The sequence below is a fragment of the Kryptolebias marmoratus genome, linkage group LG4 (assembly GCF_001649575.2).
Source record: "Kryptolebias marmoratus isolate JLee-2015 linkage group LG4, ASM164957v2, whole genome shotgun sequence".
Classification (NCBI taxonomy): Eukaryota; Metazoa; Chordata; class Actinopteri; order Cyprinodontiformes; family Rivulidae; genus Kryptolebias; species Kryptolebias marmoratus.
In genome coordinates, this window is record NC_051433.1 from 7,781,588 (window position 1) to 7,799,651 (window position 18,064).

At 34.9% G+C, this 18,064-nt stretch overlaps 1 protein-coding gene across 2 annotated transcripts in view; it reads right to left on the minus strand.

Annotated features, from left to right (window-relative positions):
- LOC108231675 (cadherin-22) overlaps positions 1–18,064 on the minus strand; it is a 136,768-nt gene that overhangs the window by 66,911 nt on the left and 51,793 nt on the right. Inside the window, exon 2 of one of the 2 annotated variants that reach the window (XM_017408903.3) lies at positions 1,419–2,518. In XM_017408903.3, the coding sequence (XP_017264392.1) occupies positions 1,419–1,649 (231 nt within the window). In that variant the 5' untranslated portion in view covers positions 1,650–2,518. Of the gene's footprint in view, positions 1–1,418; positions 4,713–18,064 lie in introns of those variants that run through there. The other variant, XM_037975519.1, reaches the window with a different exon arrangement.

Below are 18,064 nucleotides of genomic sequence, written 5' to 3' on the forward strand. Positions count from 1 at the left end.
TAATAAAATCAATTCTCCTTTCCTGCTGTGACAGTACCTTAAGCTCCCTTAAGCTATTTTGTATCAGTTCATTGCCTTTCCCGGCACACTGGTCTGTAATATTGATGAATAAAACCTAAGATTTTCCATGTTGTATTTGCAGTTTTCCCCTTTCTGAAACTTCTTTCTCTCATTTCACTTAGCAGTAAACACGTAGTGTTCCCTGTTCATCACATTGTTGGCCTTGACAGCACATATGCATCACAGTCACAACTGCAGACAAGTAATCATCACAGGATAATTATTTTATAATACAGTGGCTTGCATGTTATAGAAAACATGCACATTCATTTGTTGGAATAGAATAATCAATGTAAGTAAATGCAATATTAGCTGGTCAGCTGCCATGTCCAAATGATTAGCAACAAGAGGACCATGTGATTGATATGTGTGACTTAAGGCTGAGTCTCATTCTGTCTGTCCTAATGTTCTGTCTTTTCAGATCTTGTCTAATGTACGGCAAATGAATCGCACACACTGTCCGCTCTCATCAGCTCACTAAGATCCATTTGAAAAGATGAAGATAAATTGGATGTGAATGAGAAAAAAAAAAAAAAGTAAGCAAATCATTCCCAAATGTTGCAACATACATGGGACTAAAGAGACAAAAACTGATGTGATTTGACATATAGTCATTTTTTATGATTAGATGTAAAAATAAAATTAATAATTGCAATGATAATATTTTTGACTTATGACATTGTCCTCAACTTTACAGAGAAGGACACTGCTGTGGATGTCAAATCATGAAGTCTGATTACAACTTATGATTCAGTACATAATGCATATTGCATCTATTATTATTATTTTTTAAATAAAGCTGACAACAAAGCTGAAGTTTGAGTCTGTGAGTATTTAATTTCATTTACGTAAAATGTAATGGGGACACTGTGTAGTTGCAGGGGTTGTACACTATGGATTTAATTTGTAAATAACTAATTCTGCAACAAAGGGGAGGAGCTACTTCGCTACCCAATGAACCAAAGTTACAGGAGTTTCTATGGAAAATAAGTTGGGAGACTGATTCTGAGCTAAGTCACAGAGGTAGAGAATTTAGGATCACTGTGGAAACCCAACTAAGTAGTTATATAAAATTGTATAAACTGTTACTGATGAGTTCTGGGATTAACTGATATGTGTGACATGTGAGTATAAGATATACATTTTAACAGTATTTCAAATTTCATCTAAGGATTGGGGAAAAAAGTGCTGTTGCTACATTTTAGCTCTTTAGAATCAGAAAAGACTTTTAATAAACAGCGTGTTCACTTAGACTAAACCAACATGCAGACATAAACTTCATCATAAGAGACACTTATTCACAATATTTGTTCAAAGTAAAGACATTTATGATACAGTATATCACATTAAGGTCTTACCTTTCCTACATATAGTGGATCTGAGCCTGTGTACTCCTCCACTACAAAGAACTGATTCCACACCCATCCTCTCTTTACTCGTTCAAGTGATGAGGGTCCTTCTTCCTGTTCGCTCCCACCTGAAATTGTGCCACTAGTTCTTGATGCCTCAGACCAGGCAAAACTACAACAGCCCAGAAGACCTAGTATTGTCAATGTTGTCCAAGGTCCTGTTATCCAAATATGTATCATGTTGACAAAAAAAAAAAAAAAAGTTTTGCTGGTGTCTACATGTAATCAAAGTATAAAAGATGCATGCAGGCACACATTTCACTTGTAGTTTTATGCCAAACACAGTTCCACCAGAATAAACTTAAAAGGTCTTTGTAAAAAAAAACAAAAACAAAAAAAAACAAAAAACTTGAAAGTTAATCCATTGGATCACAAATCAATCTGAAGTCATCTGCTGAATACAGGGGAGGTCATGGAGTGTAATGGATTTGTACCACCTGGGGAGAGCCTGTTTGTATCATAACATGGTCAGTCATTTTGATTTTTCATAGTATCTGGTCCCTCTTGTAGAGTTTCTCATATTTCTTCAATGACCCGTCGAAGTGAAACAAACTGATTGGGAAATATCTTTCAAGGATTTGCAGGTAAGAGAAATAACAGATTTGACTAGACTTGCTCACTGGTCAGTGGGGAAATTATGGGGAAACAAGGACACAAAGGCACCGAGGAGCATGTCTTTGAAAAGTAGCATTGATGCTTTCCATCCATTCTTGACCCTGCAGGTATTTACTGCTTGTGGTTCCTCCACTTTTATCCATGTTCCATCCAAGCATTAATGCCATGTAGTTTCAAACTAAGCAGTTGAAAAATGAGAAACTTTTTTACAGTCCAATCCCTTAAAGTTTTTTGGCTGGTTTAACATCTAGAAGCAGTACCCTTGAAGAGGAAAAAGGCTAGCTGATTTTACTGTTGGTGATTATGTTTGATCTTTAATGGCTTTGACCTTCAGAACAATCCACTGGTTTGAAGAGCTCATTCTTCAAAGGTCCTATATAATTATTTTCTTCATAATGACAGCTCCATCAGTAATTCAAAGGCAGGGAATGGACCTGTAAGACAGAAGAGATAAGAGCTGTAGTCAAACAGTTGGGCGAGATGAGGAGATGTTGTCAGTTATTACTTTTGAAAGTTTTTTTTTTAAATCCTAGAAAATCAACTCATCATATTCTCAACATTTTCTTTTTTTTTTTATAAGAAAACTACTATATGCACCAGTTTCCCATAACATAATCACTGACAGGTAAAATGAGTAACATGCCTTATATTTTGACAAAACAATTTTCTTCTAGGAGACTTCACAAAATGACATTCACACAGACACTGAACACTTAGATTGAGTCAAAGAACATCACAAAGTTTCAGAGGTGTTCATTCAGCCTCCAACACCCTGAGATACCTTTTTAATGAGATCTGATGACATTAGTAGCAAGCTAGCTCAATTCAGAAAGACCCAATACCACAAGCCAAAAAGCTAATATCCCTTGTACAAGAAACCTAATGACACCTCCAGATAAGGTGCACATTATGTTGCAAATTTATCTAATTGAATCTTATCTATTTATACAGCACATTTAAAAAACAATTGCTATTGGCCAAAGTGTTTTGATACCAAACACAAGACATAAAAACAAACAAAAATAAAAACAATTTAAATTTTAAAAAGACAAAAAACAAAAACTATAAAATGAGCAAAAAAAAGTAAAATCTCATGCTGTATTAAAATCCAGTGTACAAATGTATTTTAAGATGAAACTAAAAAACACCACAAGTTGAAGCTACATATCTAATATGTAGGGGAAGCTGGTTCCACAGTTTATGAGCTACAACTGAAAAATTGCCATTGCAGTATCAGTGAGCACAATATTAATATTGCAAAGAACTGCTTGAACAGCAATAAATCATCAGTCAATTTATTTCAAGTACCATACAATCATATTTTTCATGAGAACAATGTATTTGGTCATGCCAACAGACTCTCACTACCATTGATGCCGACATCAAGTTTAGATGAAAGTGATGACAAAAGAGAAAGTGAGGAGTAAGAAAAATGTGGGTTTATGATCATTTATATTGCCATTACAATTTTAAACAAGAATAACACACACCACAAGCTTTTCTTTTATTTTTTCAAAATATTGTGCAGACCTATCTCCAGATGTTCTTTATCAATGTCCTGGCAAATCAAACCTTTAACTATTAGCAACTTAGAACTTGCTTAAAAATAGGAAAAAAAAATGTTTATTTTATGGCTGGTTAAAACTAATTGTAATGTATACATTATGTGTTACTGCAGCTGTAGATATGCCACTTTTATTGGAATTATGTAGCTGTTTTGTGTGTGTTTTGAGATTAACAAAACTAAATGTGCTGTCTAGTGTACAACCATAATTTCAAAATAGTGATTTGAACTGGAGAGGGATGGCAAAAACTGTGGATAAAGAATAGAAAATGAGAAACAGAGGTTATTGTTCATCACACAGAACCAAAACCATCTGTCTGCCTTTTGTCTGACTGATAAAGTGGCCCTAACATCAGCCAGATGATTAAATGGATGAGGAAACACGAATTGGATAAAAGTATTAGTCAATTAATTCAATCCAATGAGGCAACACTCCCTTAATACTTCAGACAAACACTAAAGAGAACAAAGTGGTTGCATACACTTTACTGCTGTTAAACATGCACAGAGGTTATGGCAGACATATAAAGTTGGCAGAGTAGAGATAGACAGAGTGTATAGAAAGGGGTCTGAAGGACAAAGACAGAGTCGAAACAAGATAGAAAAAAAAGAAAAAGTAAAAAAAAAAGGTTGAAGTAAACAAGAGAAAGAAAGAGACTTCTGTTGTGTTTGGTCAAGATTAATGGTGTCTTTGAAAGGTTCAGTACAGAAGTTGAATGACAAAAAGAGAAGAAACAATAACATTTAGTATGACTCAGGCCATACAACCTCAAGAAGGGAAGATTGCAACACAAGCCAAAGAAAATCTCCTCCCGCCAGCAGGTGGTTTAACCTATTGTATTTCTGGAGGCAAGGAGAGGACTTCTAATTTCACTTTCCCTGTGCCCGGTAAGTAGGCTTGGTGCTTCCGGAAATAATTCCTTCTCAGACTGTTGGTCAAGTCAATGTCCGTGGTATTGGAAACCAGCTGCTGTCTGGGTGTCCAATCTCTCAAGCAAACAGTTCAGGAGAAAATCCAACCTTTCAGATCTCTTCACTGAATGCGGCACAGTCATATAACTTCTAGCGCCCAGGTTTTATACACATTTCTCATATTTACAGTTTGGTTTATATAGAGCTGATGGATTTGTTAATTTAGCAGGGGTTTGCTAATTAAACAATTTTTAATACCAAAAAGTGTTGCTAAATCAAAGGTTTATGACTTACTACAAATATTAAAATTCTTCCTCAAGGAGATATGAATGATAGTCCTTTTATTATGTCTATAGTTATGGGACAACAACAATAACAACAAAAAGAAAGTTGAAAATCAGTTTATAACAATGTAAAAATATGTATGCAGTTTTACACAAATTATGACCACAAACATTTACATGGCCTTTTGTTCAGTTGCTGATTATTATATTTAATTCAATCTGTCTTTGTCCTACACAGAATTGATGTCAAATGTTCTATTTTTTATGCCTGTTATTATCTGAAAAGTGCAACATGTAATTCCTTGCATGCCCAGAAGAAAATGTCCCATTGATGTACATTTTTTTGTCTTTTTTTTAATCATTATAACAGGAAATCTGTGTTATATTTGCTTTTAAAGATTATATGTTAAAGATTATAATAGAGTGCAACAGGGCAGAAAGCTTAGCCCCCTAGAGGATTTTCAGATAATGTGACGCAAGACAAACATAATCCTAAAGGTTTTTTAGTCTTTTGCTTACATACCATGGCCCTTGTGGGAAATAAAGCATCAAATGCAAAAGCTAAAAAGGAAAATGGACATTAAACAGAAACAGATTTTTGTAAAGCTGTGGAATTCTTCTTTTAATATTCAACACAAGTTTTTACTGTTTATTCTTATACTTGAAAATTTCTCACCTCGGCATATATGACCATAATTAGCTAACTCAAGTATCAGGAATTGTAGATAATTGTGGATCTGATTTATAACCAGACAGACAGACAGCTTTCAAAAATGTTGGTGAACCTTTCTAATTTTGTAAAAACCTGAACTTTCAGTTATGATATTCACATTGAAGATAAAAAAGGAAGTTTTTGTTTGGATCTGTCAGTCATTGGATAAACCATAAAAACAAACAGGACAAATTTAAATTCAGCATAGTTAAAGATAAACTAATCCCTGATACTATTTCTATGCATTGTAGTATGCACTTTCTCAAGTGGAAACAGACAATACTCATTAAATATGTTGTTTAAAAAACATACTGGAATCTAGAAAACTGACTTGTCTAAAACAGCATACATATGTTGAATTTTCTAATGTAACAAGGGTCAAAATCTTGAAAATACTCATAGCAGCATTATAATTAGAGCTCATTTTCAATTAGACCAGGCATGTGATCCAAAAGTCGTGTCCATAATTAGCTAATAAGGCTGTCTATTTACAAATACAACATAAGAACTGTGGTGAATAAAATGTCTTTATTTCACTGCCAGATTACATGCTGTTTCTATTAGATATTATGAGTTACTCATTTTACTCTACCTCAAAATATTTGTTGAGTTGTTTACACAAAAATCATTCACTGAATTTGCCCTCATCTTCACCTTATGACCATGCTTGACCACCATAACATTTAGAAAAAGATGTGCGTTTATGATCAGATGATTGATGATGATCCTCCCCACAGTCCTCTGAGGCAAGACACGTCTGCTCTCTGACTCTATACTCTAAACTCTAGAGAGACAGTTTATCAGTAAAGGACAACTTATTTTCCTTGCACACATATAAGCTGTCTTTCGAGTTCTGAAGTTATTAGGAAGACAAACCAACACCAGTGTTACACGGGGCTTCTTAGCAAACACATACCACTGCCTACATTCACTAACAGGTGAAGTGTAGCAGTTGGCAGACTTATTTTGCAGTATTCTCCTAACATGGAGACTTGCCCAGACGGCAATAAGGCAAACATGACCTAGCTTGTCTGACTTTACCTCACTCTGCTCTTTAAATTCTACCACTTGCCCCAGCAAAAAATAATGGGCAATCCATATTGCCTGGTAGTGGGGGCAACACAATATTATCATTCTCCACAGACACAGAGTTGTGTCATTCTGATGCTCTGCAACACTGAATATAATGGGAAAAAGCAAAATCCACTATCCGGATATTGCCTGTGCAACAGCAGCTTTAAGCCAACATTGTGACTGTCTGCAGAACTTGGAACATCCCATCACTGGCCATCTACCTGCTGTGTTGCCTCCAGCAAGAGATGTGAAAAACCCTGAGGTTAAAAATCTCCTCCACCATCTGCTCAAGAACAATAGGTGGCTACATTAAAGCATCTTTCCTTAGCAGTAACTCATAGTTAATACTTAGTCCAATGCAGTGTCAAAGGAACACACACACACACAAGACTAACTGTTAAAATGCAGGTGCCTTTGAGGTAGATTACCTTATACTGTTAACAATGTTACCTTTTGCTTGGTGGCAATAATTAGGAGAAAAGGCAGCACTGTTTGCAATGTGTTTAAATTGTGTGTCTATATGACAAGACTTTTAACTGGACTCTGCTCTCATTACATTTTCTTACCACTGCCTGTGGCAACACTTCTGCAACAGTTTAGTCTCTGGAGAATTTTTAACATAGTTCTATTTCAGTCCATTCTCTGTAAATTAACAAGCAGGTGCACCATAACTTTCTAGTTGCTTCCAGAAACATGTGTGGCACTGTCCATTGGTATGTTTGCTTTAATTGTTTATTTATTCATGTTTGTTTTGTGAATGCAGTTATTAGGGGGCTAGTCAGAGGGGCCAATAATGTATTGTCTTGAAATATCATATCATATCATATAATATTTATTGTTATTTTCACTTTAAATTCTGACTGAAAGAAATAACCTCATGGAGGCCAGTACATTGCATCCATGCTCATCTGATTACAGAAAAGATCAGAACAGATGCAGATAGATCAACAGAAGGGCAGCAATTTAGGATGAATAGTTCAGAGGAGTCAACTCTGGTGCCTGAGTTAAAATTAGGGTTTAGGATTCATTGCATACATGTTTAGCGAGATAAAAAGAAATTAATCCCTTCTGGCGCTTTGAATGACAGTTGATAAAAAAAGAAAGAAAACTCATCTAAACTTTCTAGCTTGACGTAAACTGATCCAAGGAACTCTTTTTCAAGTTTCCAATTAAATATGTTAGAGCTTTGGAGTGATAACTTCAAAGAAATAAAAGCATACTGTTTATTTCTCTATGCCTCAAAGGCATACAACATTGGGAGAATATAACTAATTCCTTCTTGCTTATAAACTTTTGCTGTTCCTTTACATTAAATAATTTAACTGTGCCACAATTAAAATTTGTTTAATTAGAGATCATTTGTATCCAAATGTTTGTATGTACACCAGTGGACGTTATTTTGCAAGCTGAAACATTTGAATAAAATGCTTGGGATGTAAAAGAAAAAAATGCATTTCACCATAACTCTTCTCATTCAGGCCTACCTACTTTTTTTATTTAGTGAATTTTATTACCTGTTTGCAACTTTATTTTTCATTTTGTCTAAAACCACACAATTCTAATGAGTTGGAGAGACAGAAAAATATTTTTTGATTCTGTATCAGTGGGTGATGTATCTATCTTTTCATCTCTCATTTTTGCTGTATCTGCCTCTTTCTTTAACTTTTCATTCCCTTCTCTACTCATTCTGCACTCCAAGTCTAATGGCAAGCCCTGTGCAGCCATTCGTGACCTATTAGAGTGCTGGATGGATTCTAGAGCATGGCTGCAGCCTCTCATCAGTGGGCATGCCCAGAGCAAGCCCTTTGACAGCTGGCAGCGGACAGACGACAGCCAGGCAAGACTGATCGCTGCAAACTGATAGGCATAGCGCCAATGACCAGCAGACAACGCTCTCTGTCTCTGTCTCTGTGACACATTCTCACAGATATGCTTACACGTTCACAGACATACAGTACAAACATGTAACATAATCAAGTATGTCTGTGTCACAATATATTTTTTCAAAGACAAACTGAAGCTTTACCATCATATTAGAAACTATACCTACAAAAATAACAATGAATTAAACAACTTTGGAAAAAAAAAAACAAAATAAAACAAACAAAATAACAAACAGAAATATCAGTATGAAAAAGTTAAACATTTCCATATATTGTGGCCATTATAATTGTATATTTTTTATACCAAGCAATAGTAGTTTAGTATGATATACAGCAAGTAGAGTTTATTAGCATTATCATTTATAGTATGTGGTCTAACCGCTTTGGATGTGAGTTTGCATCTGATATTTGAATCTGTCTACTTTATATTTGATCAAATTTTTCTGCTCTAAATGCAATCAATCAGTGTTGTCTCATCTATTCATGTCCCTCTTAACCAGTTGCTTAATATCACTAACATTAAACAACATCCTTTTTGAGTGTGATCATCTGCCATGAAGTGAGAGTGCTACACAGAATTTGCTTCAAATATGGAAACTTCCTAGCTCGACTAAAATTCATGGCAGAGTCAGAGAACATTGTGTCTGTCAATACGACTGAGTTAAGTTGAGTTGTTCCTGGATGCCACGATCTGTGCATCCCACAAATGAATACTGAGAATATGTCATTCCACCCTACTGTAAGAAATCCAGTGCAGACGTGTGTGTATTTTAGCACACTTAGCCTTTTAACCTGCAATTTTAGCAATTAAAAGAATATTTCAGAGCAGCTCAAAAAATGAGAAATAAATGAGAGGCTTTAATAAAACTGAATTTGTTTTATGAGCCAATGTCTGTGCAAAAAAAATAAAAAAATTAAATTAAATAGTTTTGAGGAAGAAAATTTTGACTCTGTGTTATTTGGCAAGGAACACATTGTAGCCCTGAGGACCTACATGATGAACACAGAGCTTTGGCTTTAGGTCAACAGCTGTTGGGTTCACAGTTGCAGCAGAAAGCAGCACCAGTGGTTTTCTGAATGGCACACGCATTTGCCAGTGGTTCTCATTAATTGTATTCCATGATATAAACAGAACATAAATCTCTCTCTTATATATATATATATATATATATATATATATATATATATACTTGTTATTTTTGCCTTTCTGCTCTATCATTAACCCCCTTCTCTCTTCACTGTCATGTCTTCTCTGTCTTGTTAAATAAGTTACCACCTCAGAAAGTTATGCAAAGAGCATTTAGCAGCACTAAAAATCACTAAGCGAAAAAAAAACAACAACGAAAAAAAAAAAAAAAAACTTTTCTTCCAGTGAAACAACTTTTAACTCTGATAAAAAAGAAATGGTCTGTGCAGTGATTTGAAATATTTCTCAGCGATCTGGAAGTGAAGCAGATCAAACTGCCTCATTTTTAGGCAGTGACAATTACCACAAACACTGACTCTACTGTTGTGACAAAAGCTGGCAAAGCAGGTAGCTGACTACCGCTCATGAGATCCTTTAATGTACTGTAATGATAGATCAGTAATGGACCAGGGTAGCATTTTGAATTTCTAGTTCTTTTTGTCTCAGAAAATCCTAAGGTACTATATGGGTGTTAACACACAGATAAAATACAGTTGGAGTATGTCAGATATACAGTTTTATTTGCTTTCCTAATTGTCTTTTTGTTATTATTATTTTAGCTGTATTTCAAAGTCCCCCACACCAAAAAATGAAATAAAAGACATACAACTTGCAGTTGGCAGTCTAACAAATGCTTAATATTTTGTAGTTTTAGTTACACTTTGTTGATTTTCAATCTTTACATCACCTGTTCAGAGTGAAATAGTTGGGACTTTTGTGATATTTAACACTGTGAGTAAATAACGGCTTATAATCAAGTCACATTCTGCATGTGGAGGCAGAAGTGGAAAATGTTGAAAAGGTCTCAGAGTTTTTTTTTTTAATAATTTCATCAGACTTTTGTGTTTGTTTACAACAATTTCAATACATTTTATGTTAATGTTTCTCAAAGTGAAATCTTGAGTTTAAAAAACATACCTTGTTTAGTTGTAGTTGTATTAAAAAAAACTGTCATGCTCTTGGGGCTTTTTTCTTTCTTTTGTAGGCTTGGTTTATTTCTGTTGGTTTGTTATAGTTCAGTATAGTTTTCTAGCTCATATTTTTTCTGCTCTTCTGATGGTTTCTGCTCCCTGGGTTTTGCTTTCTTGTTTGTTACCTTGTCAACCTTTTTGTTTTCTTTATTAAAGTTTAGTTTTTATTCAAGTTTCCTCTCTCCTGCTTTTCATTTGGGTCCTTACCTCACCAACAGCACAATGGAAACAAAACAAAGTTAAGTAAAGCACATCCAAGCTGTACTTTGTTCCACAGTCTGGTTGTTTGAAACTATATGAAATTAAGTCGATTGCTCAGGTGCTTTTTAAGAATCCTGAGGTCATTGTATGTGCCACTTGTTTCACTATCTTGCTTGACAATCACTACAAAATCATTATATAAAATTAAATACTATACTAAATATTTTACCATTTAAATGCCTGCCATTTATTGTAACATACATATATGTTTGAGAGTGAGACATCTATTCTGCCTTTGTGAATACAAACCAACTTGTACCCAATACATTTTCTATCCTGTACTTTATAGATGTTTTGTAAACTTAATCTACGGTAAATCAATTACCGAGGTAATAAGTGTGATTTATTGTCTCATGTTTTAAAATCATATTTATTTATATTTCTCTGAGTTATAAACCTTTTTAAATCATTTAGCAAAGCCATTAATTATATAGTCTATTGTTTGAATCAGAAGGATGAGGTGTAGATTTGAATATAGCCAATAGGAGCTTAACTGTTGTTTTGTAAAAGTGCAATGCATGTGAGATATATAGCCTTGAACTAAATTTTGCACCATACAATGTTTTGAAAGTGTAAAATTAATTTATCATGGGAAATTCCTGAATGTGCGCATTTGTGGAAAATGTCATTCTTAGATTCTTGATTCTTGCTTCCACGGATATTAGTTTGAAGTGAAGCTCATCGAAGGGCTTTCTTCTTGAGAGGAAACTTCTTCCTTCCTGGGAGTCTGACAATGTTTAAGAATCAGAATGTATGCACAGACACATAGACTCCAAAATATGCTCACAAACCAAATAAACAAAAACATATGCACAGAAAATGCACCCCACCTTAACCAATTGATTTTGTAAATTTATTCAAGCCAGTACACCACATATAAAAATGCTTACTCTACCTCTCCCTCCATCCTACCATTATTTCTTACTCTCACTTTCTTTACACCATGAATTCTATATCCTATGTTTCCCCATGCCTTTAGTGTTTGAATCTTTGTGTTTATGGTCCTATCAGCAAGTTCAAACTCGTATTGTTTTTCACCCTCACTTCATTACCGTTTTGTTGTCTTTTATTTTGCCATCTCCTGCCACGTTTCTGTGGTTTCATACAATATATCTTCTAATTTCTGCATCACAAATAATTGTCACTTTTTAATATTATATAATATCATATATTTTTATATTGTACAATTAACAGTTGCTCCACAATTTTTTTTTCTTGTTCTACTGTGCATTTACCTTCTTTACATTTTCCATTTCTTACCACATTTGCATTAGTGTTACACATAATATTTTTAGCAATTTTTTACATCGGTGTGCATAACAATGCTTTTCTGCCCCAACAAATGCCATAAATAAAAGGAAAAGTGTCAACCTATGTTGGATCTATCATTAGGGAATTTTGCAGCTTCGTTTTCTGCAACTTTCATTTCAGATGCTGTGGTGACAAAAATAATAAAAAATGATAAATAAATAATGGCCAAGAGATTAGTATCTGAAGAAAGAAGTTTATATTTGGCAGTTAATAGCCTGAGGTTAACACATAGCCACAAATACTACCCCTGAGCCCACTCACTCGCTGCTGCATATCTGTGTCTGAGACTGATGTGTGAGCTGATTTTGCATTTACTTAAAATCGCCCCTCTACACACACACAACCATAACAGCCAAATGCACATACACACCACTGTATAGATAGCTAGATATAGATAGCTCCATCTTCCATGCCAGAATCTCCCCATCAGATGGATGAAAGCTGCCATCAAAAGCCGGGCCCAGGAGGAGTTCAGACAGTCTGCTTATTCAAGTGAACCGAGCACCAGAGTCCAATCCCCTCAACCATGCTTATTAAATAGCCTATTTTGTCATTTCCAATCCCAATTTGTCACAGTCACTTGGCTCAACAGATCCGTGTCATGTCACAGTGAGGTGAAAAAAAAAAGGAGCAGAGGCGCAACAGAAAACATGTCTGTTTCTGTAAAATGTTTATGTAGCAGTGGTAAAGTTTTAATGGGCCATTTGCTGCAACACTGACAAAGAAAAGAGAGAGAAAAAAAAACTAACAAAAACAAAAAAAAAGACATGTTGCTTTGAAACACAGTTGGGTTGCCATGAAAACAACTGTCTTGGAAGCTGTGTAAATATTCATAAACATGCAGAAATGAGGAGCCTGCTAAATATAATGTAGTTTAACTCTTGCACACAATCATTTTAGATATTTTTAGGTCTGATTTGTGAATTTATTGTTCATAGTTAAAAAGTTTTTAAAAATACTTGATATAATGAATCTTACTGAAGAAAAGACACTAAATCTAAACACATTCAAAATAAATAAATAATAATGAAAACTTACACAGGTCAAATGACATTCGCTCACAGCATTGGAGAACAATGCAGTTATCATGCTTTACTTGTTCAAACGATATTTCTTTAATTTAAATCACTTCTGAGCAAACAGCTAACACATTTCAACCATCTGAAATAATCAATCCCACTGTAGTTTAACAAGGACTTGTGCTACAGTTTGCTTGGCTGCCATACATGACCATCCTTCATCAGCATGCTACTTGGACTTCTGCTCAGGTCTCTTTCTCCCACCCTCTGTTTCTTTCCACAACTGGACTCTATATTTTGAATCTGAAACCCCATGTTGTATTGGCAAGTCAATGATATGCAGCAGAGCGTGACTATGAGGAACAGAATCTGCATCGACACAGCGAACTGTCTGGAGAATGGGTGCTGCCTTGAGTTAGACTGCTCTGTTTGCTTATGGGTTATAATGAGAGGTGACGTATTGTCAGTGCCTTGCTAAAGCTTGTCTCCTAATTACACTAATTGCTGCTTTTCCACCCCCATCCCTTGCTCCTCTCTGTTTGTTTTTATATATATATATATAAATCTTCTTCTTGTGCTCCCTTGTTCCCTCCCTCTCCAATGCCAATATCACTGTTACTCTTCAGAACGCAAAAGCTTCCACCCACATACCAAGATGAGCTTGCACATACTTTGTACTTTTTTATCTGTCCCTCTGTCCAATAGCATTTTTTCAAGAACTTACCGTTGCAAAATATTTTTTCTTCCTTCTCTCTTCCTTTCCATGTCTGTCTTTGACTCTTTGCCTTTCCTTCTCTCATCACTTCCCACTGACATGTTCCTCTGTCCATATTTGACACAATGTCCACTCGTACATCACAGACCCCCATGCTTGTGCTGCCAAGTGCACAATTACTAAATCGCTCATCTCACGGGTGACTGAAACTCAGAATCCACAGCTTTTGCTTTTGAAAGAGAGACAGAATAGGGAGTGAGAGAAGTGGCATATGAATGTAACCTAAAAAAAATGGACAAACTGGACTAAGGTCTCGAGTTGCTGTGCTCCTATGTGACTTCCAGTGTGTATGTGTGTGATGTTTCTTTTTTTTTTACACACATGCACATGCCTGTGTGAGTTGAAAACAGGTGACGGCCAGAGTAGTTGACAGCTGTCAGTGCTCATGGGTTCAGGATGTTAGAGGAGCACTGCTGTCAGTCAAGGTACTGCTCTGACTCTGCTCTTAGTTCTGAGCTGACTATACGAAGAACCCTCAGAGGACAGCAAGAGACCACTTGTGCCTTTCAGGGCTGCTTCTAGCCAATGCAAATAAATAAACTAAGCCAGTGAGATGCACTGCCATATTACCAACTAGTTTAGTATCTTTCAGATTGAGTATGACAGGGTTTTTGTGCTTTTTATGAAGGAAGGCTTGATGCATCATGCAGCATGAGTGAATATAAGCAATAGATTTATGAATCATTGCTCTCCAAGGCTACAGACTGCTGAGGATTTATGTAAAATATAGAAAACATTAATTCATGTTTGGGAACAAAAAATATTGATGAAAAAAACAGTTAATGACGATCTGCCAAGCACACGATGTTTTGACATTTAAATAAATGTTGGCACTGTGCACAGAGGAGCAAAATGTATGTAAGTGGGAGCTTCATGGATATTTATTAAGCACATCTTTTATGACTTACAATAATTGGCAATTTTTTACTTTATTTTATTTTTCCCTGAGTGTGTATTTCTGCTAAGTAGATCACTAATGTTTACTTTTCATTAATGAAAAACTCTTTCTCTGGAGTTATCTTTTAATCCATTTTATAATTTCTGTTTATCCTTCATCTTTTTTTTTATCTTGTGTCTGTCTATAAATGTGAAAGTGTGTTTGCAGCTGTCTAGTCTCCACCTTATTTTGATCACTCTTCACCTGCTTTGTTCATTATAATGTCACACGCAATCTCTAATACTTTAATGTATTCAAAAGAAGATATGTTTAAAGAAGACTTTACAGACAGTAACATGATTATTTCACAGACATCTTTATAAGTAGATAAATCCAAAATGAAAACATGCTGTCACAACAGCCAATTTGTGCCTTAAAGGCAATGAGAACTTATGATTAAAGAGTAAAAATAACCATGCTGTGTACATATTCTCCAAGGTGAATCTGAAAGTTTCCTACTGAAAAAGACAAATACATTGATTTTTATAAGATGTGTATATATATATATATATATATATATATATATATATATATATATATATATATATATATATATATATATATATATATATACACACAAATCTTAATATCTCATAAAGGATTACATAAATAAATGAATAAAATAACAGTATTGTTTCTTTCTTACTATACCAGACAGCAGCACAGCTTCAGCTTTCTTCCTTGTGTGTTTCATTTTTGCGGGTGGAAAACTCTCACTGGGTGGCCATACATCCTGACTCTGTGTGCTGTGTGGTGCACTCAGCCATACAATTCCCATTAGACCAGATTGTGGTCAGGGGGAATCGAACTTGACTCTGTGTTTCTTCTCACGCTCCACAACTCTAATGGTTGGGTGTTTATATGTGTGTGTTTGTAAAGTTGCTGTGGAAAGCTCTTCAAATGTATCTCAGATGCTTCTGATAGTCAATAACAGAAAATGTAATGACACCAACCACTGAAACATATTAAACCCCCTATCTTAATAAGATATTCATGTCAGTGTTGGCACTTTTGCTTTCCTCTTTACATTTAAAGTCACAAAAATTCATTATATAATGGATGCCCTCAGAACAATGCAAGCATATGGAATTTGATGCCAGATGACATCTTTGTTGCTGTATTTAGAGGCACAATAGGAAATGACATCCCTGCTTTCACATTAAGGGAGATGAACATGTTATTTGCAGAAAGGTCAAGCCTCCAAGCCCGAGGACAGGTTGTATAACTGCAGTAATTATTATGTAGCTGCTCAAGAATTAGAGGGAAGTTCATGTCAAATGTCAACAGCCGGGACATGGGCTGTTTAAATCCTCATCAATTGGTTTTCAAAGGTCAGTGTTGTGAAAGTTACAGGAATAAAGTCATATCTTAAACACAATTATGTGCCCTATTGTTTACAATTTTATTTCATTTATTGACACCAGTTTTAGTGTGTTATTCTTAGAATGTTACCATTTGTAAAAAAATAAATAAAATTATGTCATCCATATACAAATCTAATAACTCAAATTGCCTTTAAATGATAGTAAATTGTTGAGAATACAAACAATATACTTTTTTTCCCCAAAAAAACATAGTTTTAATGGCTGCAGATACACCACAAGGATTGGATACATAATCATTATTGGGCAGCATGTTTTTTTTTAAACTGTGGAATCTGAATGAAGTTAGGTGCATCTTAAGGAGATGCAACCTGGGCTATCTTGGAGAGCTGGAAGCAATGAATATAAAGTGCATAGAAATCAGCCGACGGCAACTGATTTCACATAATAGCCACTTCACAGGACACTCCTCCTCATCATCTCAGTGAGAGCCTTTTCCAAAATCAATAGTTGGCTGAACATTCATTTTTTTTCAAAGTTACACACACGGACCCAAAGCCTCGGCCTCCTGTTGTGTCTCAGCAGCATACATGAACACACACAGACAAACCAACACTACAACCATTATCTGAAAACCGCTGCTTTAAGAGCTTCCTGCATTTTGTAATAGCTTTTCCAAAGATATTTTTAGTTGGTACCAGTTTCTAACTGCCCTCTAAGGAAATATGTAAGAACAAGCACTATGGCAGAATGTGTGTGTGTGTGTGTGTGTGTGTGTGTGTGTGTTTGGGGGGTGGGGGCACTTAGGAGTTATAGATAAACAGAGCAAAACTGCTTGGATAAATACATAGATCACACCCAAAACTATACTCTGCTGAAGAAGGCCATTACGTTGCCCCCTTTTTTTTCCTGTAGTAAATGTCTTATGAGTTTGGGAGAGCCAGAGTTGACATTTTATGGGGCAAGAAAACAAATAAAACAAATTGCTTCAGCTTCAGATCCAAGAGAATTTGCTGTCAGTGCACAGCAGTAATACAAATGGAATGCCATGAAGCTTTATTTATTTATTTAGGTTATCATATGCTTTTACAGATGTCATGTATTGACAATTGAAAGAGGTAAATCAATTGAACTGAGTAGCAATATTCTAACAACCTAATTTAGAACAGAGTGACAACTTTAGTGAACGTTTTCCTCACATAACCTACTCTATGTTTAAATTTTTAAGAGGCATTATTTTGAAATTAATTACATATTTGAAGTAGCATTTTGAAAAAAGTTTTCTTGAAACAGAAAACTTGTATTATTGCAACAATGCAATATTTGACTACAACATTCCTCCAATCTTTTATTGATTGAGATTTACTGTCTGAAAATGGACATGCTCAATTCAGAAAGCCAAAATACACACAACTACTACTACTACTACTAATAATAATAATAATGATAATAATAATGACAATATCAATGTTTTGCTCATAAACATCCTATTTTTATTTCTAAATGTATTATTTTAGTGTATTAATATCCTAAAAATTGTAATAGTACATTATTTTAAGATAAACAACATAATGTATTTATTTAATATTATTCAAGCATTATCATTATTATTCATGTTACTAAATAATTGCACTGTAAGCCTATTTCCTCATGTTGAAAAGCCTATCTTTACCTTTGGTGATTCTTCTTGATACCATTTTTGCTGCCCATGTATTTTTTTTTTCTTATAGGCAACATGACTGACAGACTCATTACCCCATCCCTATTGG